This window comes from Ciconia boyciana, chromosome 3, assembly GCF_034638445.1.
Source record: "Ciconia boyciana chromosome 3, ASM3463844v1, whole genome shotgun sequence".
Taxonomy (NCBI): Eukaryota; Metazoa; Chordata; class Aves; order Ciconiiformes; family Ciconiidae; genus Ciconia; species Ciconia boyciana.
In genome coordinates, this window is record NC_132936.1 from 13,489,601 (window position 1) to 13,515,230 (window position 25,630).

A 25,630-nucleotide genomic window follows, 5' to 3' on the forward strand; every position below is an offset into this window, starting at 1 on the left:
AGTAACTCGGTGTATTTGATATAAAATTTAAATATATAAAAATTCAAACTTTTTATCTGAGACCAGTGTATATATGCATATATATATATAGTTTATACTGTGTATATATGTAAATTTTTTCAGTGTATCAAAAAAAATCCATTCTATAATAAAAGAATACTATCCTCTGCAATTTAATATATTTTTTATGGAAATGTTTTTTTGCACTGTTGAAACATACATTGACTTAGGTCTTCCCATTCCTTTTCAGTCTTTAAACTGTGTTCTTTGAACGTTTTTTCCCCTAAGTAACTTTCCATTACTTCCTATCAACCCTGATAATCTTCAATCACTGAGCGTTTTTTTACTTAATCTCTCAGGCTTTTCTGAAGTTTTCAGTTACACTGTTTTTATTAGTAAGTCAGTTGAATAAACTGCAACTAAAATATCTGAGTGATTGGCTCAGAGGAGAAGGAAGAAAACATAATTCAATTTCCAGCCATGTTTCAGTGCTGTATTACAAAATTATTTTATTAATGATGAATATTAACACTTTTTTTTAATAAAATTTCTGTCTTCCATTTGTTCATCATGACATTGGGAATAATTGAGGTTTTTTCTGCCCCATCCCATCCTCCAGAGAACTCACATCATCTAAGTCATGAGCTAAGAGGAACCCAAGTTTTAAGACCCCATCAGTGCTGAAATCACACAGGCATTCTTCCTCCCCTGGCTCTGTACACTGTGCTCTGATACAGCTGCTTGTGGCTCCGGACACCTAGGGTAGGTGGCTTTGAGTCCTCAGACAGAAAGTTTAGTTAAATCGATGATTTTAATTTCTATTATTTTTCTATTATTTTTTCTATTAATAATGTTTCTATTATTGTGATACAGTTTTAATCTTGATTTCTCTTTATCCCCTCCCCCCCCCCATAACAAGCAACTATTTCTCAGTTCTTGGTTAAACATGCCGATTTGCAACTCTCTGTGCACATGTGTATATGTACATACATTATGTATATTTGTGTGTGCGCATGTGTAATTTTTACACAGTTTTTAACAAGTGACATAGCAGTTTCAAAAATATTTTTAAATGAACTATTTAAATAGTTTTTTATAATTTGAATTTTTGTTAGAAAGTAATGAATGATGCCTTTATGAGGGTGTGTTTCTTTTACATTTGACTTATGTCACCTCTATTAAAGTGTGAATGGGGACTTAGTTACAACTGAAAATGAAACCAACAAGGCTCTTAGATCCTTTTTATGTAAAAATAGAACTTAAATTTTGCTCTAAACCTAAATATAGTGTCTTTCCTACAGTTTATAGTCCTAAAAGGCTTGATTTGCCTCTCAGAGGTATTCAACAGAGGCAATAAGAAAATATTGGATGTAACTACCTGCCTTAATTTTTGATTGCAGATAATTGGCATTTTAAAGCTAGCGTATCTCATCCCGTGTATCTGGGTTTTAGTCAGAGACTACAAAAGGAAAACCAGATTTCTCCTTTCTCAACTTTTAGTCTGCTGCTGAACTTCAGAAGAAACAATGCTAATCGAAACTTCTTGAATAAGGGCAAATAAAAGTGTTACTTCTGTTCACATGGGGAAGACAGGACTGCTGCCAGGGGCTGAGGTAGCGTGCGTTAGATGCCGGGCTGGGATGCCCTCCTAAGAACGCTCACCGGCCTCGGGGCTTCACTCTCAGCTAAGCCTGGTTACCCACACACTGTGTAATGTTCGGTAGGAATGACGGTTTTCATAATTTTAGATGCAGTCACAATTACTTTTAAACTAAATTCTGAGTTTCAGTGGGAGGAAAGGGAAAGCAATATATATATATTTTTAATACTGTTACTTGTTCTGAAATGTGGTTGTTAGAATATAATCTAGATTAGTTTGGCTTTAGTTAGAAAAGTGAGGGTAAAGGAGAGACTTATCCGCTGATGGTGGAGCTGTAGTCCCTGCAAAAATTCAGTCTGAAGCGTGCATCTCCCGCAGAAGTAAGTTAGCGCTGATGCGAACTGCAGCTGCGAACGAATGATTCGATCTGGCCGTGGCATTTTACTTAGGCGTAAGGTAATAAGCAGTTCAGGTGAGTTAACCAGCTTTCATGTAGGGCATAAATTTTCCTGCGCTTTGTGTCAAAACCCCTGGCTCGTTCCCGGCCGGCGCAGTGCTGTGCCCGGCTGAGGGGATGAAGGCGGGAGGCCGGGGGTGCCCGCGGCGGGGCGGGCCTGTGGCGGCAGAGGGCACCCCCGCCCCGGCCCTGCTGCTCTGTGGGCTGCTCGGCGAGCTCTGCATGTCTCCTTCACAGGAAATCCACCCAGCAGCATTGTAGGCTTGTCAAAACAACTGTACAATGTCCGCTTTTGTGCATGTGTTTAACTTCGCTCGCGTGGTTGAACAATACCGTTGTTTTCTTTGTACGATGGGCCTCTGTGGGCTCGCGCATCTTGTCATGGAAGGGAGCGAGCTGTGGCATAAATGGGCTCGTGATTCATCGCCATCCAAATTTGTCAATCAGCTAAAAAGAGATTTTATAGCAAAGTAGGAGTAGGATATAAAGTCACTACTGTGCATCAATTTTATCGTCTTAATAAAAAGTTATTGTGCAAATTTCATTGCTAAATTAGGAATAGCTTCCAGTAGTGATTTGAATTAATTACTGCGGAGCCTGTCAGGGTCAGTATGTTGTTTTAATTTTCATTTACACTTACAAGAAATCTAATTTTTAATTAAAAGGATGGTTTTAATTCAGCACCATCCACAGTACTCCCTCCTTATTTGTCATCTTAGGCAAATAGCAGACTTGTTAATATACCAAAAAAAGTTGCAGTGTTTTTTAGCAGCTCATGTTGGGGCACAAAAGCTTGTTTGTCGTTCTGTACAAGTAAAACACGTTCTGTGAAAATAGATTTGCTAGCAAATGTGCTTCTTAAAGTATTAGGCACAATGCAAAATTAAGCATCTCTTTATGTTTACATCATTAAGAGGGCTAACATGCTTGTCTGTTAACCAAATGCAATTTTCAAGGCAGGCTATTTTGCAGAAAAATGCTGTGGACCCAGTCTGCCCCTATAAGTTTTAATGAATTGAGTGTTTAATGTGAAAGAATAGGAATTAATAAAATAATATCAGAAGGGATTAAAAAAGACACAAAGCTAATTAAGAAAAAAGGAGGAGTTTATTGGAATTTATACTTTTCTGTAACTCGTACATAATTACAGATTAGACTGCTGTTTTTGAGAAAATCTGTTCTTGTTCAATATTCAGCCCCCTTGTCCCTTAACTTGACTGAGAGAGCAATCTTTGAAAAATTCTGGAGTTGAGCAACTTTCTAACCTGCTTTATGTTTAATTTATACTCCAGTGTAATTATTAAATACTTTTTTCCTCAGTCTTTCTGCTTACCAGTCTATCTGCATTTGTGTGATTGATTTGGTTTTTTCCTTGGGTGGAGTATTTTACATTTGTATTTACTGAATCTCTTCTGGATAGTATCTCTAGTTTATCAAAGAGATTCTGAATTATGATGCTATTTTTCAGAATATTTTAATTCCCTTCTAGCTTAGTGCATATTTTAAAAGGGTATTTCCTTCTTCTCTGTCACTAATTAAAAGTATTGAGCAAAACATCTATACAATAGATACCAGATACTGTTTAAAAATACCATCCTCTTTTTTGCCAGTAAACCACTGACAACTACTTTTTCAAATTTTCAGTGTTGCAGCAAATTTATGGTACTAAATAGCATTTTCTCTTTTCTCATCTCCAGTCATTTGTCAAAGCTCCCTCCTTTATATATTTCTTTACTTCCTTCAATTTTTCTGTATGCTTATACAGGCATATTGATTTCTAAGTCTCAATTTTGTCTATTTTGTCCATTCGAATAACCTGTTGTGTATTTTCTGAACTGTTGAGTTTCCTGCACTCCCTTATCCCTTAAACCAACTTTCCAAGAGACCTATTCTTCCAGATATCTGAGATTACTGAAACTGCTTTTTTGAAATCATGATCTTTAGTTTGCTGTTTTCTCCTTGTGTAGTAACCTCTGCTGTTTTTAATTAATTTCTCCTATATTTCCATCCTTATATTCAGTTAATTCTCTCACAAGTATCAAACAAGTCTAAAATAGCCATTATAGCCATTTATAGCCTAAATAGCCGTTCTTCTGGCAAACTTCTCTGTGTTCTAGAAAGAACATTTATCACTCCAGGAGCTTGTACAGATAAATGGTTAATTAACCTTCCTGAAGCTTCTTGCCTAATTCTGTTACTCAGATGCCTCCATCGTTCAGCAAAATCTTCTTCACCACTTTCTTGGGATTAGGTTGTCTCTCAAATTGCTGTTTTGGGATGATACCTGTTCTTTCCTCCTTTACCCTCACCCAGAGACACATAGGAAGTTTTTCTTTTACCTTTTTCTGAAATTTTAAATTAAAAAAGTATATATTATCCTCCAGTCTATTTACAGTGTTTTTTTGAATAATTCTTTTTTCTTAGCGGAACTCTTGCTATTTCCATCAACAGCATCATAACACAAATTGGTCAGCAAGTTTTCTATTTTGTGTAATGAGATATTAAATAAGACCACTATTTCACAAATGGAAGTATTTTAAACTAATAGCAACTAATCCCTACAAAGATCCACATTTCATCTTTAATTCCTCAGATCTTGAGCTATTTATACATACAGTCAGCCACAGCTATCTTAATTCCAGTAATGTCAATGTTTCTTTGATCAGAATTAATTGTCTGCTTAGTATTTTAAGATACTGTTTGACTTCTCTCCCCTTTTCCAGAAAAGAATACTTGTAAAGACTGCTTCAGATCATATCTTATAGATTATTACCCTCCAAACCAGAAATACAAATATAGCCAGCAAAATGCATTATGTCCTACATACTGACTCATTCAGAGCAGATCGCTAGCAAATATGCAATAAGAAATCCAGTCACTATAGGATTTATGTCTGGCTTGACTGAGATTAGATGGACTGTTTTGGCATTTATGTATTAAAAAGAGAAGTAAAATAGATAAAGTTAACATGCAAAGACTTATTCCCATTATCAACTGGCACAAGAAATAACTTGAAAATAAAATCACTCTGAGGAAAGTCTTTACCATAGTTGCACAAAGAAGTAGAATATGATGGTTTTCTTCTTGTTTTTTCAGACACTTGCATCGGATTTTCTGTGAGTATAGTACAAAATACTCTGTGTGGCATAGTCAGAAGGCTGAATAATTAATTGGCAGTCATTAGCAGGCAGAAAGGACCAGCAACATTTTTTTTCTGTTTCTGTTTTTTTCACCTGAGAGTCTTGTTTCTGATTCTGTATCTAAGAATGTATACGATCTAGAACAGATTTTTCAGTCATTATATTCACAAACATTGAAACCAGATACCTTTACAAATGCCCAGATCCTTAGATTTCCAAAACTGAGTGTGTTCTAAGATGGTTTGTTTCCTTTTTCACTGTGATTTTGGTGAGAGAAGACAAGGACAAGGAAACTTTAAGAGGAAGATGATGATGTGGCTGCTCTTCTCTTACAAGAGTTTGGAAGAACTAAGTCAAACGCCACCTGGAAAAAAATGAAGTGGTTTTGTTTTGAAGGAAGAAACTCTTAAACTAGCCAAACCTGTTTTGTTTCTGTTAAAGGTATCTCTCTCCTGTGTATCAGTTTGGTAAACATTAGTATCCTGCTTTGCTTACCTAACAGTGTCAGTTGATAGAGGCTCCATTTATTGTGTACAGGGAAATTGTACCGCTGTTTTGCATGTAAGCATCTGTGCATGCGATGCCATATCCAAACTAGGTTACTGTAGTTACTATACACTCAGGTGGAAGGATCAAAGTGCAACAGTGTTTTCTTAATTTCAAATATAATTTTATTCTGATTACTTAATTGGCTTCCATTCTACATTTTTTGTTGGGGTTTGGGTTTTGGGGGTTTTTTTTATTATGACCTATGAATCAGAATCCAGATATTTTGGTTGCCTGGTTTTCATCCTTTTGTGATGGCTCTTTTGACATTATGCACTTTGAAAATATATCGGAGTTCTGTTCAAAGTATGTTCAGGCGTGAGGGTTGGCATATAGAAGAATCCCCCCCTTGAATAAGTTATAAGTTCATCTGGGGTAATCCTTTTTTTCTTACCTTTTGATTTTAGTGAAAGCACAAGCCAAGCTCTTTAATCCTTGGGGCTACAGGTACTAATATGGTTGGCCAGCTCTTTTAACATTTTATGATTAGTGAAAAATGTATTTGTCATTACAAACCATTTATTAACTCTTTGACTTGCCTCACCTTTTTTGTAGGTTTTAATTGTGTCATGCAATCTGCATATCAGTTAAGAGCAAAAGCTCTTGGCTTGAAGTGTTGCTTATCTAGGAATTGTAATAAAATAATTGTTCAAAGCAGAAATTATTCTTTTATCTTCGGTTACTTTCACCTTGAGCAACTTTCTTCGCTTATTCCACTTTTCACTTCTTTACATCTGTTTTTTGGGTTTGAGTTTTGTTGGGGTGTTTTTTGTCTGTTTATGCTTCACCTGCACAAGGAATGTGTGGCACTGGTTTTTCTTCGCTTGTGTGTGTAGGTTGCTTCTTGGTGCATCTTGTTATGTGAGTATGTTACTTACGTTATGAAAATCTTATAAATAGAGTATTTACAGGCCAACTTTGGAGATAATTTTATTTTTTCTGGAAAATGAATATAGCTTGCCCTCTGAAAAGAACTTGGGTGTGTGCTTCCCTTATCTGTGCCTTGTAGAGAATATGTAGGTACTTCACTGTGAAATATCTTCAGTGGTTTTTTGCAATTAGCGTCTCAAACACAAATGTATGACTATTTTTACATTTTTTTCTTAATATAACAATACAGTCTTATGTTTATTTCTAAAATAAAGTCCATAGAGGAATAATACCACTTTTCAAAACTAACATCTGTTTGCACAACTGAGACTATTAAATGTCAGTTGTTACATTTCTCTTCAACTACAGTTTATAAAATTTAAACATTTACCAGTAAAACAACTGAAGATAGTGATACTGCCATATCCATGAAAATATTCTTAACTATAAGAAAATCGGAGAGATGATTAAAAAAAAACCCTAATGTGGAGTTTGGGGATAAGGTACTGTATAGAAGCAGGACTAATGAATTGCCAAAATGCAGAAAGGAAAGCAATGGGTAAAATAAAACTATGCAAATAATATTTGAGGGATGTGTAAAGCACAGTTTTCTACAAGACAAAATTCCTTCATTATATTTGGCACCATACTTGGATGCATTTGGAGCACTGTACCTAGAGTTGAGTGACCTACTGGAATTTGGGCCCCTTGGAGAGATTGCAGAGAAGGGCAGTTAGACTGGTCAGGTATAATAAAACATGAACTATCATGATTGAGCTTAAAGAGGTTTTTGAAGAGCTTTAGGAATAGTTTAGGCAAACATCTGTGCAGAATGACAGAGCTGCTGCTGTTTCTGTTTTGGGGTCTAGATAACCCCACCCTTAACTCCCAATGATTTTATGCCATTGCTGTGAACGTGAATCAAAATGCTTCCTTGACTGTTCCTGACTCCAGCACTGCACTTTGCACAGCAATAATATTCCCAGTTTCTTACCTATGGTAATGTCTGTTCTGTTGCATGAGCCTTGCAGAACTCCATTCAGGTGCTGATGGTGACAGGGAGAAGTAGGGGATGTGTGCGTGGGGCACCCCTGTGAAAGTGCTCCGGTCTCTGCCTGTACCTTCACTCCGTGGATGACTCCAAGCACTGCAGCATTCCAGTTTACTTGGAGCTAGTGTCACACAAATACTCTAAGAGATTAGGTGGTTTTAATATGTTTATTGCATAGAAAAAAAGCAAAAATAGTGGTAGTAGAGTTGGCAGATGCAATTAAAAATGATCTTTTATATCTTCCTTCCCAAACAAAAAACTGAGTGATACACCACTTCCTTCAGAAGACAAAGTAGATTATCATTGTTATGAAAATTATGCATTTTTAAATCGTTGCTCATTTTTATTTTATTCCTTAATAGAATAAAACCGTTTTTTGAGTCTCGCACTTCTGCTATTTCCTTACAAGCACCTCAACAAACTTTATGGGTGAATATCACAATGATTTGGTATCGTGCTTTTGATCTCAGAGATCTTCTTGGGTTCAGATGCTGGTGTTTTTTTGAAACCACAGTTAATTATTCATGCAGTAAGGTCAGTTCCACTGCTTTAATGATGCTAATATGCTTAGTACAGTACAGTTCCCTCAGACTGCGGACTTGGATGCCTGTCTCTCCCCATGTAGATGTGCCATTAGAAGTTGTCTTTCCCAATCATTCGTTGCCACTCCTGAACTTGGGAGTCTCTGTTTCTCCTGGAACTCCCAATGGAGCTGCTCATGAGAACACTCCCAGCCCCACTTTGTTAGGATGATCTAAACGAGTTTAAGCAGTAGGCACTTGCTGATCCAGCTCATTTTGACAAAAGCCTTTTAGACTATGTTTATGTAAGCAGGCAGATTTAGGAAATAGTATGTGGCAAAGGAGCACCGGTGAGCGGCAAAGGGTTGAGCTGGTGAATGTCTCCTTTTTCACTAACATGAGGTTTAAATGCTTTGTCTGTCTGTTATACCTTCAGTGTAGCTACAGTGATGCTGATGGTTTTGAGTTGGTACTGATTAAATTAGTCCTGTAAAGGAAGAAGAAATAAATTAGTACTTCTCTAGCAATTTATACAGTACTATAACTATAATTTTAAAATAATACAAAACTCCACACTTCAAAATTATGTAATCGCTTAAAATGGTGTGTAAACAAAGATTTTTAAAGAAGAGTCAAATAACATGATGCTTAGCTTTGGACATGCAATATTTAGTTGATAATACCCAGTTTGTGAAAATTTGCTAAATTTTCAAAAGGATTTCAGTATATAATAAATATATATTTCAGTATATTTTCAGTACATGTATATAAAATCCATGGCAGATTTGAAGGGTTGCATTTTGATTTGTTTTAGAGGGGGTAGTATTTTGTTTATCACAATTCAAAAATAAACTGATTGGTTTAGTGGAGGAGAAGGAATTTATTTTCCCATCCTAGATAATGCTTCTAGAATGTCAAAACTAAATTAATTAAATTTTAGGAACAAAGTGATGTGTTAGAAAATGAGCCTGTGTTATTTTGTTCAAAGCTCAACATTTTTAAATATGCTACTGGATAACGGTATATAAAACGCAAAATGCTAAATGTACCTTCTTGTTCATTACTGGTTTTATGGTTTATTTATGTCTGTGTGCCACTAATTAAATGCTGAGCATCAAAAATTGAGTAATGAGCTTTAAAGTGTCAACAGTAGCTTAGAAAGTATTTTTTATATGCTTATGGAATATCGTAGGATAAGCTTTAATGGTCTGGAAAACAGTAGAAAACATGAAAATGCAAACATCATTGTCATGTCAACATGTCATAATTTTTAAAGCATACTGTTAAAAGTTGGAATTTTAAGGGATTTGGGCACTAAAGAGAAGCTGCTATCATTTAGGAGTGCTGCAACAATATTTTTATATAAGCGTTGAGTCTTATTTCAACATTTAAACTGATTTTACAGTAAGTAAAATAAAATGCTTTCCAGTTTAATGAAATGGAATTTTATGCTCTTAAGTTAAACCTTTCTGACTTGCTTCTGTGCGTCAGCTGTTTATTTGCATTTCTGTTGCAACCACAGTATATATACTGACCTGCTCAGAATTTATGTCATTAGTTACTTTGAAATCTCATTAAAAATTATCCTGGAAGTGACTTGCCGTTCCTGAGGTTTGGAATACATTATTAAAGTTTTCAGGGAAAGACAGTTGGAAGAGCCAAGTACTGGGAAGCAGCAAGCTATACAGAATAAAATAATTCAGTTTGGGGCAAAGAATTATGTTTATTAGCACTTCCATTAAGGTGAAGATTGGCCTTTTAATACGGAGTTAAAAACTTAGTGTTGAATGATGAGTTATAGTTTAAAGTGAAAGTTTCTTGGAACTAGACTGTGCTTTTAGTTCTGTTTTTTAGGAAACCATAAAGAAATTATTTCAAGTCATAAAGAAGTAAAGCCTGTTTAGCTGCTGCCTGAACCGTATCTTCTAGATGTTGATGTTGAAGATCACTATTTTTTGGGTTGATGTACATTGGAAATAGATGGTGTCAAACAGTGCCTTCGAGATCATTGGAAAATGCAGGCTGACCATGAAAATGGGTTTAAAGTTTGTGGCAGGGTTCTTGTTTCATACTTCTGACCTAAATAGCTGAATCAGTTTCCACACAAGGATTGAAGGAGAGGGGAATAAAATGAAAAACAAGCTAAGAAATATAGTAAAAGTTCAGGAAAAATATTCATACTTAGAAATCTCCAGAGCCGTGATGTGCTGTACTTCTGTAAGAAGGATCAGAAACCAGAGCTTGGGCACCTGACCTCAAGCTACTCAATGCAAATGAGAGAGCATATCCTCAGGTTTTTGGCAAAGGGAGCAGCTTTCTTGCTGTTCGAAGCATGGTATCAACTAAACCAGTCTCTGGCTGCAGTGCTAACTTTGGCAGTAGAAGAAATGGTTGGATACTCTCTGAAGATTGAAGGCAATGAGGTAAGATATGGCTTAAAATGAGCTGAAAGTGAAGAATCCAAACTGAGTCAGTAATTTAGATTGTGATTGTATTTCATAATAATATAAATTGTTTCTTTCAAGGTTATGAAAAGGAAGATAAGTGTATACACATTATCTTGTCCCTCTTACATGATGCTGATAAAATGTATTATACCCATGTGATGAAAATGTTAAATTATTGAAGATACAAGTTTTAATGCTGTATAAAATGTATTTTGCTTTCCTAGTGTGTTTTTTCCCCTTTGTAGGCTAATCAGAAAGTCAGACTCAGTTCACACAGTGCAGATCTTGTTCTGAAAGTAAAATTGTAAATTTTTTTCCTGCATATAAATGGATGTAACTTTATGAATAATGGAGAACGTTTTTTCATGTTTCAATATTGTATATGTAAGATGTTGCTAATTGTAAAGGGCTTGACAGTCTGCTCACTGGATTTGTTCTGGAGAGAAAATTTTGAAGAAGTATTTAATGCAAAACAAAGCCATTTGTCTAACAAAATCCTGGTTTACATGAAGCTGCGTGCTCTGAACAGATTATTGATTAAATTCATATCATTTTATGAAATGACTATGACTTCTTTGAAATCTCCAAGCCTTATATTGCCTTCCTAGGTTTTCCTGCTCTAGCAATATATCCCTTACATGCATATAGAAATTAGGGTTGATGATACTTTTTCTTCTGTAATGCTTGGGGGAAAATTTGAAAAAAACTTTGCCTTCTCCTATGGAGTATCAGCCATGTACATGCTTAGAATAATTTTTTTGTGGTCTGATTTCTTAAGTGGGAAAAGAGTTAAACTGAAAAATAGATGAGCATCAGATGTGAGCCTCAAGAGCCGTGGTTTAGAGTACAGAGAATGTTTATCTTTGAGGCAAAAATCAGTTTTCAATCTGAGGTTTAAATCTAAAATTACATTTTTCTACATCCCTCCAGACAGATCTCTTTATCCTTATATGTGCTTTTCATGGTTTAGTTCTTCTGTCTTCTGAGAAAATTTTAAGTTTGCCCAAGAAAGCTATACTTTTACATAGTTTTAGAATAATGTATCTTCCTAAGGACTGTACTGATAAAAAAACCTTTTCTTCAAATCTTCTTCCTTCTTGTCTTCCATAGGAACTTGCTTTTTTGAGAATTGGTCACTTTTCCTTTGGGGAGTTTTTCACAACTTGAAATGCAAAGGTTTCCAAGATGATAAAAGATAGGAACAACAGATAAAAGGATAGAGTTTGAACCTCTTCTTTTCTTTTTTTTCTTTTTTTTCTTTTTTCAAAAATGCATACATACATTTTTAAAAGTTAAAAGAAGCAAGCTTTTTAGCTTTTCTTTCTGATAGATTTTTATAGTAAAGTTTTATAAAACCTTACTGATTAGAAACAATTAGATTTTTTTTTTTCCCTTAAATTAAGTTATTTTCATGAAATAACATGGATTTATGCTAAAGAATCCAAGTCAAGGATTAAGACCTCATTTTTTACTCTGGAGTGGTATTCAGTAATCTTGAATACAGCAATTTAGAGGATTTACAAATACAGATATAGTTCTGAGTTTGTTTCTCTTGCTAAGTAAATAAATTCATAAATATCTGTCTGTACTTTAGATGTTATACTAATTTTTAAATTCCAATTTGTCGAATAGAATTATTTCTGTATTTATCCAAGGTCTTACTCTCTCTGTCCCCATGCATAAATATCACAGAACTGACCACCAAAATGTTTCTCATGGTCCAGAACTTGCCATAATGTATAATATATGATGCAGACTGTGTCAAGCCCTTAGTTGTGGTATTCTAAGTTTATGTATATAACTGTTTACGATTTTGTTGCATTTACTAGGTTTGCTGGGATGGGTAATCTTCTTAAGGTCCTTACCAGGGAAATTGAAAACTATCCACATTTTTTCCTGGATTTTGAAAGTAAGTTCAAACAATTACAAGACAATGAGAGAATCTTTTCCCTGACTTAACAGCGAACTGAAGAAAAATAAAATCTGATTGCTTGCAGTGTATATTTTCCAGCACAACCAATCTGTCCAAGTCCTTGTCTCTAAAGTCATTTGTTCACTCAGGACTCCTTTTCTCTTCCTTTTCTATTTTTCAGGAACCAAATGGGAAATCTTTTAAAAGTTCTCACTTGCACAGAGCTTGATCAGGGGCCAAATTTTTTCCTTGACTTTGAAAGTGAGCAAAGCTTCTTGCCTGGCTTGCCTTCTTTGCTTATTATTTCCTAATAAACTGCATGCGCTTACGCATCATAAAGCAATTCAAAAGGGATTTGCAAACAAATCAAATTACACTTCAGTTGAATATTGCTTTTTGATATTTATAAAACCATACAAAATTCATTCTGAGCAGAGAAGGGGGCAGAATGATAAATATGCAAGTAAAACCTTACCTTGAATTAGTTTCAAAACATTTGAGCTGTTGTTAAATTTACATATGGATGAACTTGACCTCAGCTTTCTTTAACAAATCAAGGTTAAAAAAAATTTATTTATGTTGCTTCCTTGAATGGAAATATATATTGGAATTAAAAATAAAAAGCTGAAAAAAATATAAGCAGTGGGGGTGGCACTATTTTTGCCTGGTTCAGTGATGATTTAACTGGGATAATTATAGTTTCTAAAAAGTAGTGAAGTGGTCAAAGTGTATGTGCTTGATTGCATCTCTCTTAATTGCATGGTTATCAGTTTGCAAAACAGTGTTTCGCATTCTAATTTCCTTGTCACATCTATATCTGATTCAAAGCTATTTCACTTTTGCTGGTTACAGTTTCCCTGCATGTACTGCTAGACATTGTCTTGAAAACTGGTCATCAAATCCTTAAATATGGGTTTAATCCAGTACTTATGTGAAATGCTTTTTATTTAAAATGCTAACAGCGTGTGATGTTTTGTCTCTTAATACCTTTATTCTTAAAAAAAAAAAAAATACCAACAAAGTTTTGAGAGAAGCCAGTGTTTTTAAAATAACTTTGTTTTGAAGCATGGTTTAATAAAGATTTTCAGGTCATTAGACACACGTTTTATCACCTTGAAATAGTTTTCTTGAATCATTTATTCCTGAATTATTTTTCTGCAAAAAAAGTTACTGACTTGATATGAGACTGTATGTGTGTATGCACTCTGAAGCACTGGTTCAAAAAGTTGTTTAAACGCATACTTAAATCTCATGAAATTGTTCAAACATGCTTTCTTGGATGAGAGCTAGACTGTATGACTATAACTTTCCACATATCTTAATCTTCTCATCTAGATCTTATTTACCTCATTATGAAGAATCAGTTTTAAATGATGAAAAAAAGTTAATTGATTAGTTTGGGCTTAGGAGAAGGTACTGCGAGCCGTGTATCCCTTTTTCTCTTCTGTCTATATCATTTGAGACTTTTATTGTAAACCTAGGATGTCAAACCTTTATCCAAACCACCATGTAATTTTTTTTCTATCAAACTTTTGAAGGCTTCAGTAGTGCACTGTGGCTTTGCCAAGCTATTACGAAGGTTTTCATCTGCTCTGAGCTTCCAGGTTTAATCAGCCCCATCATGTTCTGGATTGTAAGAAAATACTCCTGACCCAGGCTGAAAACTTGGCAGGAAACAGGTGGGCTGGCAGTGGGAAGCCTTGGTGGAGCAGAGGTGGTGGTGAGAGGTGGAAATACCTGTTTTTTGCCTTGGCAGCGAAGGTTGAGTTTTTTTCAAAAGTGCATTGCCAAGAACTGAACGAGGTGAAGCACCCTCTCCCATGGGAGATGACCAGTGGTTAGTGCAAGCACATGGGCATGCTAGTCAGGCACTCTACCTAGAGAGGAACAAAACTATCATCTCCAAATTTCAGTGAGTTTGATGCTCCTGAGCGAAAGGTTAAAATGTTTTACTCGTGAAATAAAGTCCTGGAGGTTTTTATGTCAGGAAATCTGTATTGTGTCGAAAGGATGTGACTGAATGCGCCTGTAGGTGTGTGCTTTGGTCTCCTTTAATTAGCCATCGTACGGTGTAAAAGGACACTCTTAGTTAGTGGATATAGACAAGAGCCTGCTTGCGTGCTCGCTGGACGTGACTTTCTGTGGCCTGAGTTTTCAGTTCAAGTTGATGGATGAAAATGGTCACTACAGTTGGCCATTCAGAGGATGAGGGGTATGTGGAGTTGATGTGTATACTGTATTTCATTATTTGCTTCAGCATATTGCTTTCTAGTTTTTGTGCACTTTTACATTAGCTATAAGCTGAAATCTCAAAGTAAATCTGTCAGCACTACTTCTGAAATGTTTACAGAGTTTTTGGATACTCCTGCCCTGGTATTTTTTTGCTGCTTTTCATTTGGTATTGTATTGTACCTGAAAGGAGGGTATGTGAAATGTTTCTTCCTGCTGTGTGTACAGTGTGCCACACAAATACTGCTTAAAAAAACAGAAACAGCCTTTTTCCTCATACACAGGAGTAGAACAGATACAATCTGTCTCCGTGCCTCAAAAATCAGAGGCTTTATGGGCTGATGTTGGTCAAAAGTGTAATACAAGTATTTATATAAAGAAAGTGGGAAAAGAACATTAAGGTGTTAACTTTATTTGACAGTTGATTTAATCTGTGCTGCTCCAAAGGGATCATCCCATGGGTGATGCTTTGCCACATCGTCTCATATCCTTCTGCTAGAATTGAAATGTACAAACATGTGATTCCACCCATCGTGAGTGATAGCTACATGGGAAAAAGAACTTGCTAAGAACTAGCTGTTCAAAAAAACCCCACCAATCTACCACCTTACCTCTCTCCCCCACCTACTAAGTACTCTTCCAGTCGGGTCAGGGTGATGTGCATGATGGCATGGTTGGAAGAGCCCCAGTAGTGGCACATGAATGGGAACAGAAATGCAGGAGAGGATGGCAAGCAGTTGTACAGATTTACATACCTTAGGTCAGTCATGAAGCTACACAGTAAGTTCAGCGTAGTAGGTTTTATTTTATCGTTTTCCCTTATTATCCTTAATTAATACACATTTTATAGACAATGTGTTGTAAAGATGAGTTGTTCTGTGCAACAAAAATGAATTTATTTTCTTGTGAATTACCTTTCTCCAGGGCAGAATTCTGTTTTGATGAAAAATTTGAGGAGGACAATCTTGTATTGCATCTTCTGAAAAATTCCATTATGGGCTTTTCTTTGTTTGTTTTAAAATATACTTAATTTCAAGTTGTTTTTCATCAGTTGCATGCTCACATTTCTCTTACATATTTTTCACCCACCGGATTTTTTCATATTTAGCCTTAGTCCCTCCAATACATCTCTTCTATGCAATTCTTGAGGTCTTGAAAAATGGGCAGGTAGAAACAGGAACACTTAGAAAAATTAAGTTTTCTCACCTAATTCAAAGTTGTGGGTTTTTTTTTTTTTTTTTCAAATTCTGCCTTGTGCTATATTTGAAAATGGGAAAGAATCATGAAAGAAAAAGAAATAAGTTCCAAAATTTCACCTTCCAGTTGTGGGGTTTTTTTAATACCTATTTTAATTTTTCCTTAGAAAAGTTTAGGCTACAGAAAAAATTGTTTCAAATAATCTCTTTTTTTCCCCCCCTTTCCTGCAGCTGCCTATATCATCAGTTGCAATTCTTATGACACCTTTTACTGGCATTATTCTTCATTTCAAACTGGGAACCAAGTTTCATAACTCCATGGTCATACTTGAAAAAGCTTGAATCCAGCATTAATTTCAGTTAATGTTGTATAGCAAAAGCAGTTCCGTATGCTCTCCGGTAATCACTGTAGAGTTAGGCAGTTACTCTGGGTCTGTGCAAGGAGAAGCAATTTGAAGATCCGTTCAGTCCAGCCTTGAAAGCAAACCCAGACAAATGGGAACTGTGGTAACTTCAGCGAGTGATAGGGAGAATAGTGTTCTCCAGTGGAGGTGAAAAAGCCTTTTCTTTGAGGTGAAATGCAAACTATGTGTATTCAGCCAAATTACTCTTTTTTTTAAGGCCCACTGAAAGGTTTACGTAAAGAAAAATAATCTCTTCATTCCCAGGAGGTAAACCGTATTGCTGTTTTACACTTGTATCTCAGTGTGGGTATTCTTAATCAAACTGCTACGTATTGGATTTGATTATATACAACTTACTTTACCTTAGTTCCTTCTTAGCTCTCAACTTGAAAATGTTCGGAAGAGGGAGTGCATGGCAAGTCTTGAGAGTCTGTGGATTTCAGGATTTCATGGTCCCATAGGGCGAATTCTCTTGAAATGGATTTTGTCAGTTCAAGAACTGTTTTCTTCTTTAGATGTTGACCTTGTTTAAATTAGTCACAGGTAAATGAATTCTGGGTATTTGAGGCTCTTTCCATAGCAGCTTATGAGGGTTCTTTTTGGCAGAAAATCTATTGTCAAATTACTGCTGCTCATAAAGGGCCTTTTTCAAGCAAAGTAAACAAATAATTCCACATGAATTCTTGGAAATAATTTGAAGGTTGAGGTAACAACAATTTGTTTTGAACATAAAAGAGTAAAGCTTATAGATTATTGGGAGGAGGTGTCCTTAAGTGGCACCTTCAGTCCCATCCCCTCCTCAGATATAAATACCTTTTGTAAGGCGAAACTCTCTAACCTTAACCTGAGCAGGTTCCCTTTTTCCTAAATGTTAGCTAGGAGGGCTCGTTACCTGATCCTAATTTAATCCCATACCCCCAAGAATCAAGGACACTTATTTTCTAGGTTCTCCCCTCCCCCATACCAAGAAAGATTCATGAAATTTTCAGTTATCAATGTTGATTTATGATTAAAAGTGTCTATTATTAGAACATATCTGGCAGCAGAGCAACTGCCCACTTTTTTGTGTAATAGGATATTAATTAATACCCTCGCTCCACAGGATGCAAGGCTGGAGATGTAATCTGTATCCAGCCTGTGGGAGACTAAACTCTTGTCTCCCGTGTTGCAGAGCGTGCCCTAAGCAAGAAGCTACGGCTCGATCGGAGACCCTGTGCACTCCACGTCTGCCATGGAGCTGAAGCCTGGCACTGATATCCCTGGCACAGCACCGTGCCTGTAGCAAGTATTAACCATTTAGGGAGCTTCACTTTGTTCTGGCTAGTTTAGAAAGGACAAAATTCAAAAATCTAGTGTAGACTGGAATTTTGGCTTATATCATGGATAGCTACATAATGCCACTCTTTTTAATGTATGGAGTATATTAGGTTCTGATACCCTCTGACATGCTTTATTCACTGTAGTTGTAGTGCCTTTTATCTTTTCCAAGGGCATAAACTAACTTTTCGTCTAATTGTGTCCCAGATTGGAATGGGAAAAATCATTGTCATGGTGACAAATCTGAAATAGGACTTTAGTGTGGTACTGTAAAATATATATCTATACTGCTGTCTAACTTGCTGTCAGTGGCTGGTGGCATTATTGGCCACATTCAGCAGTGGACAGGACAAGAAAAGCTGAAAGCAGAGCCTATAAGACGTCTTGTTTTACTCACTATTCTTTTGCCAGGCTGTTGAGGCCAGGTGATTATGATGTCTTTGACAAATATGATTCCACATTCAATGAATTGCAAGCACTAACCAGCTTCAGTGGGAATCCTCTTAACTTGCCATCAGTTTGACTGAGGCTGGAATAAATTTGTGTGCTTTTGGCCTGTATTTCAGATACAGAAAGGGTGTATGGGTTGGAAGCACTTCTTTTAGTAGTGTCTTGTTATCTCTTCATTAAAATTAATTATTGAGATTGTTATACTTCATAAAAATTAACTACTGAGATGTTGTTATACTTGATTTTGTATTGGTAAAGGCTTCATATCCATTCTTTTTATATTTAATCTCATCCTGTGACTACTAATGTCTTACCTACATAGCAGTTTCTAATGCACACTTGGTGAAGAATTAGGTAGATACATTGTGCTGTTAGGGTTTTTTCTGAAACAAACAACAGGTATTTTTCTAAGAAAAAAAATTATGATTCCACCTTCCCACCCCACCATGCATCTGAAATATTTAATGCATCTACAAATGTATCGTAGTTGGTCCAGCTTTCCCCTTTTTTTTTAATTAAATCTGAAGCCCCATCCAAAACATGGAATAGACCACGTATAAAGATGAAAGAGAGCATTTGCTCATGGAATAGATGAATTATCATATCCTGGTTTTTTCTGATGGAACTAATGGAATTGCATTTCTCTCCAGAGCTAAAACTTTTGCCTTCTAAATTAAAATTTGCTGGTAGAATCTGTATATGGAAGAGTCAAACCTGGTCTGACTCTTGAAATAATTTGATAGAAGATTCATTTAGTTGTCAGGTTTAGGGTTCACATTGGAAACACTCAGGCAAAGGGAGGTAGAAGGGTTTCCAGTTTTGTCTTATTAAAGACAGCGTATTCTGAATGCTAATCATGAGTACTCCAAAAACTCAGACTTCAAATGCAGTAAGTCTGGTGATTATGGTAACTTACTATTGAGAGGGCTTGCATACAATGTGGATTAGTCAGTGGCTATGATTTTATTTATAAATGGGCTCAAATTGCTTAAGCACGTGCTGGTTCTCTGGCAGTACGGGGATAAGAGGTGAGCACTGCCAAGCAGTGGTTCCACACTGTGATTCAGGAATGGTGGTTTTTTTACTCAGAACAGAGAAACGAGCTTTGGTATTGTTGGAATAGAAAAGCAATTTAAAAAGCCAAAATCTGTCATGAAGAAGTCTGTATTCCTTTTAGTTGTGGTTGTTGCTATCATTATTATTATTGATGTTGACAGCAAGATTAAATCTTTTTTTCAAAGTGATCGATTTCAGATATTTTAGTTGACCATTTTTGGCAAGATCTTCACGTAAAATCTCTTTTGAAACATGGCCATGGTCTTATCAGAACATCTGTTTGCATAACATATATTTCATAAGTAAGATGCATGTTTTTTTAAAAAAGCCTGAATCATCCTCCCTACCTTTATTTTTAAGCTACACACTTTCAGCATCACTATAAACCGCTTCTGCAAATGCAAGCTAAGCCTGTTGCTCTGTAGCCTTTGCAGCCTTCTTCCTCTCCCTTCCCTTTCTTTCCCTCTTCCACCCCCTACCGTCCTCCTACTCCTGCTTCCCCAGGTGCTGGGATACCACAGAAAGCTCAGTGGGTTTCAAGTATTCAACCTTCCCCCAACTTCCAAAAGATGAATTGGGAAAATCTGAAAAAGACTAACAATAAAGGGTATTACTAAAGGCCATTTTTAAGTCCCAAAGTGCTGAGCAGTCTATAGTGTTTACATTTCTATTAGGCGCTAATATTTTTTTAAGCAAATACATTGTAAAAAATAACCTAGGAGTACCTCGTTAACCAGCCCATGCTTCAGGTGGCCTGAACGTGCAAATTTGACACTGTACTAATAAATTACTTATTCTCTTTTGTGTCTTAATATTTACTGAAAATGTTATTTTAATTAACTTTTATTTAACTATTAAAATATAGATATTGATTTATAGGTGACTCCTACCTTCCCCCTACTCTGTTGTTCTATGGTATGTTTAGCAAGATTACCACTTTCTTTGTTAAACTCAGAATTGTTTACTGTTTTGTTTCTTTATCACAAGGTGACAGACCCTTAATGGTGTATACCTGAGATTTCTTGCAGCTTGGGGAAAGAACCAGTCAGTAACACTGTAAACTTAATGTGACTAATAGGTCAGTTCAACAGTCGTGTCCCAGCTGGGATTTTCCTGTTTGGGATAGTTTTTCCCTTTGGTGCTACTTTCCCTTGCTTTTTGGAGGATAGTGGAATTTTTAGTTACGTGAAATATTTCGGATATAAAACCCAGATGAGTAAGCCCAGCTTATTTTTACTTTCACTTATTCTCTCTTTTAAACAAGATTAGGGAAAACTTCCAGAATAAAAGGAAAGTCGAATCAGTATTGTTTCATGTGCCCAGTCTCATGGGACTCACAGTGACATATGAATATAGAAAAGATTTTAAGTATTAGTTGCTTCAGAGGTATGGACAGATAAGTCTCAGCCATTCATGTCTGGTTGGTGCAAGATCCATAGATAACTTGACACATTTAGCAAACTATCCTAACCTGAAACGTCGTGGAGAAAGGCTTTGAGAATGCCTGCTCTTTCTATACTCTCCAAGGTGAACCAGTTCATTTGTTTCTAATGGGGGGTGGGTAAATGAATCCCATACTGATATATGGGTGAGCTGTGTCTCATTTCTTAAGGAGAGTGAGAAGACTAAATAGAAAAAGTATTTTTAATATTTCTTGTCTGTTAATGTAGAGATGTGTACAGTAGCTCTTCCTAATTGGTGAGTTTTGAACTGAAGGTATCTTACTGCTTTTAATTCAGGCAAGTAGTCCTTAAGTCCTAAGATTCACCTTCAAAGTACTTTTTTTCTTCCATAAAAATTAAAATTCTATCTTTACAAGCTATTACAAATTTAAGAGAAAAAAAAAGTTGTGTCTCTGTAGAAATCTGCTGGGACAATGTGATTGTTTCTACAAATACTGACTACAATTCTATATATAGGTCATCCAGTCTTTAGTCAGTGCCAGTCGACTTAATGTTTTAAAGCAAAAGAAGGCAGATCATCTCTACCTTGTCTAACATGTCGATGTTCTAGGGATAACATCACTCCCTGGTATCACACTGCTGTGAAAATGCTATTGGATGGGATTTGAATGGAAAAATTGATCTACTTCCAAATGCCATTTCCCTGAACAATAAAGGTCTACAGGTCACTCCCACCCTGAAAACAAACTGATCATTGACAGAACTGGATTTATTTTAGTAGCAGGAATGACCTCTGACATGCATAAGAAAAATGTTTGGTTTTAATAGTACTGTATCTGTGCTTTACAAAAGGAGAAATAAATTACCCTGGTTAAGGAAACCTAGAGCAAAGTCAAAGTGGTGTAATATCCCACTGCTCCATCCACTGAAAAGCCTGATTTTATCCCCAAGCTGCAAGAAAAGTGAACAATCCTTTGTAATTGAGCCGTGGAGCTCATGAAAAAGAGGGACATTTTTACTAAAGGACTGATGCATTATCCTATGTTCTAATAACATTGCTTTATGATACTGCCTCACTTTAAAATGCTGCGTTCTGAGAAGAGGCATTATGAGCCAGAGGGTACAAATACTGTACTGTTTTTCCTTCCTTGCTATAGAAAGCAAAAACTTGGATGTTAGCAGAATGGTAGTGCAGTATAATTGTGTATTTTAAAAAAACACATCAGAATGGAGTTACACGTAGTGAAGCTGGATATAATGTTGTTAAGTAGAACTGAGTAATCTTGCCATTTGTATTGCGGCTACATTTTGACTTGTGCATTTTGCTTTTCTGTTTCTTAGATGCACAGCCCACAGATGGAGAAAGGGAGGTATGGAATCAGATCAGTGCAGTTTTACAGGACTCGGAAAGTATGCTTGCAGACCTTCAGGCTTACAAAGGAGCTGGTCAAGAAATTAGAGATGTATGTTTGTCAATGACAGTTCTTTGGAAGCAAAATCAAGCAAAACTCAATGTAGTCCTTGCTTCTGTTCTGTATCCAAGCACATTCTATGCAATGATATGAAATCTTCATTAAAATTGTATTTATGAAATATGTTACAGCTTAGGTCTAACGTTGAATATAAAGCCCTAATGTCGAATCATTAAATGATGGCTGTTGGAACTTCTTTTAGGTTTACTATTAGTGATTAGTAATTTTTTTTTCACTTAGAGAAACACCATTTCATATACCTAATTTTATATATAGAAATCAGAGTTGAGGACATAGAATAATACTCAGATGTCAGAAATACACTATAAAAAAGCTGAAAATAGTTGTTCTTCTTTGTAATAATGAAACACAATTAATTATAACCTTACAGCGACTTTGCAGGCATCTTATTCTATAAACTGGTCCCGAAGTACAGTTCTGAACTATAACTTAGAATTTGGCTCAACTGACCAAACCTCTCCCTGCATCAGCTTTGCAGTTACTGTTAATGTGAGCTGTTGGTTACTTAAGAACCTGAATATGTTGAAGATTTCAAAAGCATTGGAATCTTTAAAAAAAAAAAAAAAAGCTATTTCTGTAACCAGTAATCATACAAAAGGTCTTCCCTGATGTTTCTGACATATTTTTTCCCCCAAATATTGGATAAAACATATTCCTGTATGTCAGTGGTGCATTTGAATTAATAATTTTAAATAACTATGTTACAGAGAGAGAGGGAAGGTGGAAAAAAATGGTATTTTTTGGAGTGACTAATTTCCTATTCCTGTCCAATTAAATTTCTCGTAATTGTTCTATGTTTTACAATACTTTCTAAAATAGTGAACTAGAAAACTTCCAAACTATCTTTTGCTTGTTATTCATGGATCACAGTTCTTTACAGTAGTATTTTCATTTCAGGCAATACAAAACCCCAATGATATCCAGTTGCAAGAAAAAGCATGGAATTCAGTATGCCCTCTGGTTGTAAGGCTGAAGCGCTTTTATGAGTTTTCACTCAGATTAGGTGAGCCCTGTTTTAGTATGTCTGTTCATTAGGCTACTTTATATATAAAGAAATGGGAAGTTTCTTTTTCCACAAACTTTTACAGGGTTATTATTCTTTCTGTTTGATATCAACAGACATTGAACTGCAATTACATTTATAGAGGCATATTTCTAATCTTCATTTAATTTCAAAATTATCATAGCTTGTTAGTTTGTCACTTAAAATAAAACTGTGTTATCTAAATAGAGTAGAAGTAAAGAATGTGATAAAACTATAAAGTTTTTCTCTGATGCCTGCCACTCTTCTGTACTTCACTGGTCCATATTGTACTAATGCAATTTATTTTTTGTAATTTGGATCCTTCAGAGTTTTAAAAGGAATGTAAACTAATATTTTGAGACTTTTTAAAAACAGGGATAACAGGGGAAGAAGGGTATCAATAAACTCTCTCACAAGGTGAAAATCCAAAGTCGGGCATGTTTTACACTGGCTTTATCATCCCTACAAACCCCCAAAATGATGTAATTACTCCTTGAATTAGGACTGCAGAAGAGAACCAGTGTGCAAAAATTTATGTATTAAGTGAGAGAGCTCCCAATGCAAGGGAATTCTTCTATGCTATCCTGCTTACTAAGTCGTCTACTTTTTGAGTTATGCTGGTAATTATAGCCGCGGGAGCTGAATTACATTGCTATCAGTGCCTAAGAGTACACTTTTAGTAACAGAGATGCCAGAATAATCTCAATACTGAGCTGATGGCTAATTGGGGAAGATGAAAGAGAAAGAGCTGAATATCTGAATGTAAGAAAAATGCTTTCTCTAGAATTTTTGGTAGGGAAACCAGATAAAGGGTGATAAAAAGAGAAAAGAGCTCAGTGATACAAAATGGAGAGAAAATGGCAGAGAGCCTGAAGAGGCAGGTGCCTTTGACTAATGTTTCTCACCTTAGAAGAGTAAGAAAAAGCATTTCTGTTAGGGCTCTGCATGTTCAGAGGGTTCCTTCCCTTCAAGCAAAGTATATTTAGATTCTTAACTTAAACGTTTGTCATAATGTGGACTGAATAGAATTTGTGCTTCTGATTTTTATTCAGAGAAAGCCCTGCAGAGCTTATTGGAGTCCTTGACGTGCCCACCTTATACTCCAACTCAGCACCTGGAACGGGAACAGGCTCTAGCAAAAGAGTTTGCAGAAATCTTACATTTTACTCTTCGTTTTGATGAACTTAAGGTTAATAAAATCTTTTAATATGTGCTGATTTTTTTCTATGTATTTTGAACCAAAACTGATTATTTGCTGTTTGTCTTCCTCTAAGATGAGAAACCCAGCAATTCAGAATGACTTCAGTTATTATAGGCGGACAATAAGTCGCAACAGAATAAACAACATGCATGTAAGTAAATAAAATCTGAGCTGTTGTTCACACTGAGGTATTTATCAGTGTGCATTTATACCATTTGTGGTAATGTTTTCTCTTTTGATTCACTAGCTGTCATGTTCTCTCCTTTCCACTGAGAGTTAATCAGCAGTCCAAATGAAGTGATTAGAGTGGAACTATTAATGCAACAATCTCCTTGCTGACATAAGCATGTACTGTATCTTTTTCTTGCTGCTGGCAAGATTTTAGAGTTTTACTGACTATTTTTTCTCATGTTTTCATCAGCTAGACATTGAGAATGAAGTAAACAATGAAATGGCCAATAGGATGTCCCTGTTTTATGCAGAAGCCACACCAATGCTGAAAACACTCAGTAATGCAACTACACATTTCGTATCAGAAGTAGGTAATGGGGGAGAAAAGGTCTAATACAGACATTCTTGATTTTAATTTTACAAGATGGTTTACTGAACAATGGCTGTTTTTAACCCTTCTAGAACAAAACGTTACCAATTGAAAATACAACGGACTGTCTAAGTACTATGGCTAGTGTATGTAAAGTCATGTTGGAAACACCGTAAGTTTTACCTTAAATCTTGTTTTTCTTGTATGAGAGAATTTGTATTGTATTTTAACTAGCCACCTGGGATAAACACATTTTCTTCCAAATTAATTGCTCTGTGTTTGGCTTAAGTTGTTATCACATTTGTGTACAAAGCATGACCTGGTATCAGAAAGCCTTGCCTCCTATTTTAACCCCCTTATGATATTCTTCATGAATCAGCATTGAGTTTTGTTAGGGAGAGGTTACACAGTCAGCCTGTATTTCAACAAAAGGTTAAAATACAAGTGTAATCTTGTGCACTCATAGGCTTCAGTGTCTGTGTCTTGTCTAACCAGGGCCATAGGCCAACTACTGTCTCTTGATTGTCCATGCTGCTCAGTTATTAGCATACTTAGGGGCAAGATTTTGGCTTTTCCAAGTAGCAACTTCACAAATGATACACAGGGACTATTTTGAGGATCATTTGAGTAGATCTTTTTTGGATGTAGCCATCTTACTCTGGATATGAGAAACTTCAGCTGTATGGAAACTATACAGTTGTTTTCTTAGCTGCTAGCATAGGTATAGCCAGTGAGGTTACTATTGTTTAGCTATGCATTTAATCAAGTATTT

The 25,630-nt window shown here is 35.9% G+C and overlaps 1 protein-coding gene across 15 annotated transcripts in view; it reads left to right on the forward strand.

The window, feature by feature from the left end:
* The window catches only part of CYRIA (CYFIP related Rac1 interactor A), a 58,475-nt gene that overhangs the window by 25,197 nt on the left and 7,648 nt on the right, over nt 1-25,630 (forward strand). For 5 of the 15 annotated variants that reach the window (XR_012041937.1, XM_072858529.1, XM_072858537.1 and 2 more), the window contains exons 4-11: nt 12,726-12,805; nt 20,076-20,111; nt 21,941-22,062; nt 22,990-23,095; nt 24,169-24,305; nt 24,391-24,468; nt 24,739-24,855; nt 24,951-25,030. Coding sequence is in view for 14 of the 15 variants with exons in the window: in XM_072858529.1 (XP_072714630.1) it covers nt 12,733-12,805; nt 20,076-20,111; nt 21,941-22,062; nt 22,990-23,095; nt 24,169-24,305; nt 24,391-24,468; nt 24,739-24,855; nt 24,951-25,030 (749 nt within the window). In the remaining variant the exon portion in view is untranslated. Of the gene's footprint in view, nt 1-619; nt 763-12,461; nt 12,542-12,725; nt 12,806-20,075; nt 20,112-21,940; nt 22,063-22,989; nt 23,096-24,168; nt 24,306-24,390; nt 24,469-24,738; nt 24,856-24,950; nt 25,031-25,630 lie in introns of those variants that run through there. The other 10 variants (XM_072858533.1, XM_072858539.1, XM_072858534.1 and 7 more) reach the window with 5 other exon arrangements.